At 73.2% G+C, this 1,000-nt stretch overlaps 1 protein-coding gene across 1 annotated transcript; it reads right to left on the bottom strand.

The window, feature by feature from the left end:
• Nucleotides 1-436: 436 nt before the first annotated feature.
• On the bottom strand, nucleotides 437-928 carry LOC311204823 (neutral alpha-glucosidase AB-like; the record flags this gene model as incomplete). The annotated part of the gene is made up of 3 exons (XM_084281171.1): nucleotides 437-537; nucleotides 627-739; nucleotides 815-928. Coding segments are annotated over 3 exons (328 nt in total), but the record flags the coding sequence as incomplete, so codon positions are not given.
• Between the last annotated feature and the right edge of the window lie 72 nt (nucleotides 929-1,000).

Here is a 1,000-nt window from a genome sequence, read left to right as displayed (position 1 = left end):
GAGTCAGAGGGGGTGTGAGGGGGGATAGGGGGGTGAGGGGGGTCAGGGGGGATGAGGGATGGGGGGGAAGAGAGGGGAAGGGAGGAAAAGGGGGGGGAGAGGGGGTGGGGGGTCAGAAGGGGTGTGAGGGGGGAAAAGGGAGTGGGAGGGGAAAGGGGGGGCAGAGGGGGTGTGAGGAGGGGGGAGAGGGGGATGGGTGGGGTAAACAGGGTGAGGGAGGGTGAAGAGGGTGGGGGGTAAAGGGGGGGGAGCAGAGAGGGTGGGGGGGCCGAAGGGGGTGCGGGGGGTGGGGGGGGCAGAGAGGGGGGGGCAAAGGGGAGGGCAAAAGAAGGGCAAGGGGAGGGGGGAAAGGGGGGGACACAGAACAGGAGAAGAGGGCGAGGGGGGTCCCAAGGGGGTGGGGGTGCCCCGTGCCCCCCCCTCGCCCCCCACTCACCCTCGGGCTGCAGGATGACGGCGTCGGGTCTCCGCGCCCCCAGGATCACCACGCGCTCCAGCCAGGCCGGGGACTCGAAGGACCCCCGGGGGTCTGCAGAGCTGGGGAGGGGGGCAAGAGGAAGGTGGGGGGGTGAGAACCCAAGGGGAGGGGGTCGGGAATTGGGGGGGGGGTCGCGGGGGGGGGGTACCTGGCTGTCAGGGTGTTGGAGGCGAAGCTGAAGCGCCGGTGCAGGTACCGGGCGCGCGTGGCGTAGTCGAAGCTCTCCCCGTCGTCCAGGAAGAGATCCCCCTCTGCCGTGCCCTGGGGGGCGTGGGGGGGTGAGGGGGGGTCCCGGGGGGGGCTGGGGGTGGTTTTGGGGGGGGGTCCTGCCCTCACCTGGGGGCTGAGCGCCACGTAGAGGGTGTAGGGGTCGCCGCGCATGCACTCGGTGGAGCGGCGCGGCCGCTCCTGCTGCGGCACCACCGTGCCCCCCCGCTGGAACACCGGCACCTGGGGGGTGGGGGGAGTGTGGGGGGGGCTGCGCGGGCCCCCCCCGAGCCCCAAACCGCCCCCCAAGACCCC

Source organism: Gallinula chloropus (genome assembly GCF_964237585.1).
Source record: "Gallinula chloropus genome assembly, contig: HAP1_SCAFFOLD_866, whole genome shotgun sequence".
In the NCBI taxonomy this organism is placed as follows: Eukaryota; Metazoa; Chordata; class Aves; order Gruiformes; family Rallidae; genus Gallinula; species Gallinula chloropus.
The sequence above is the reverse complement of the archived record's forward strand: the minus strand, read 5'-3'. Positions and strand labels throughout refer to the sequence as shown.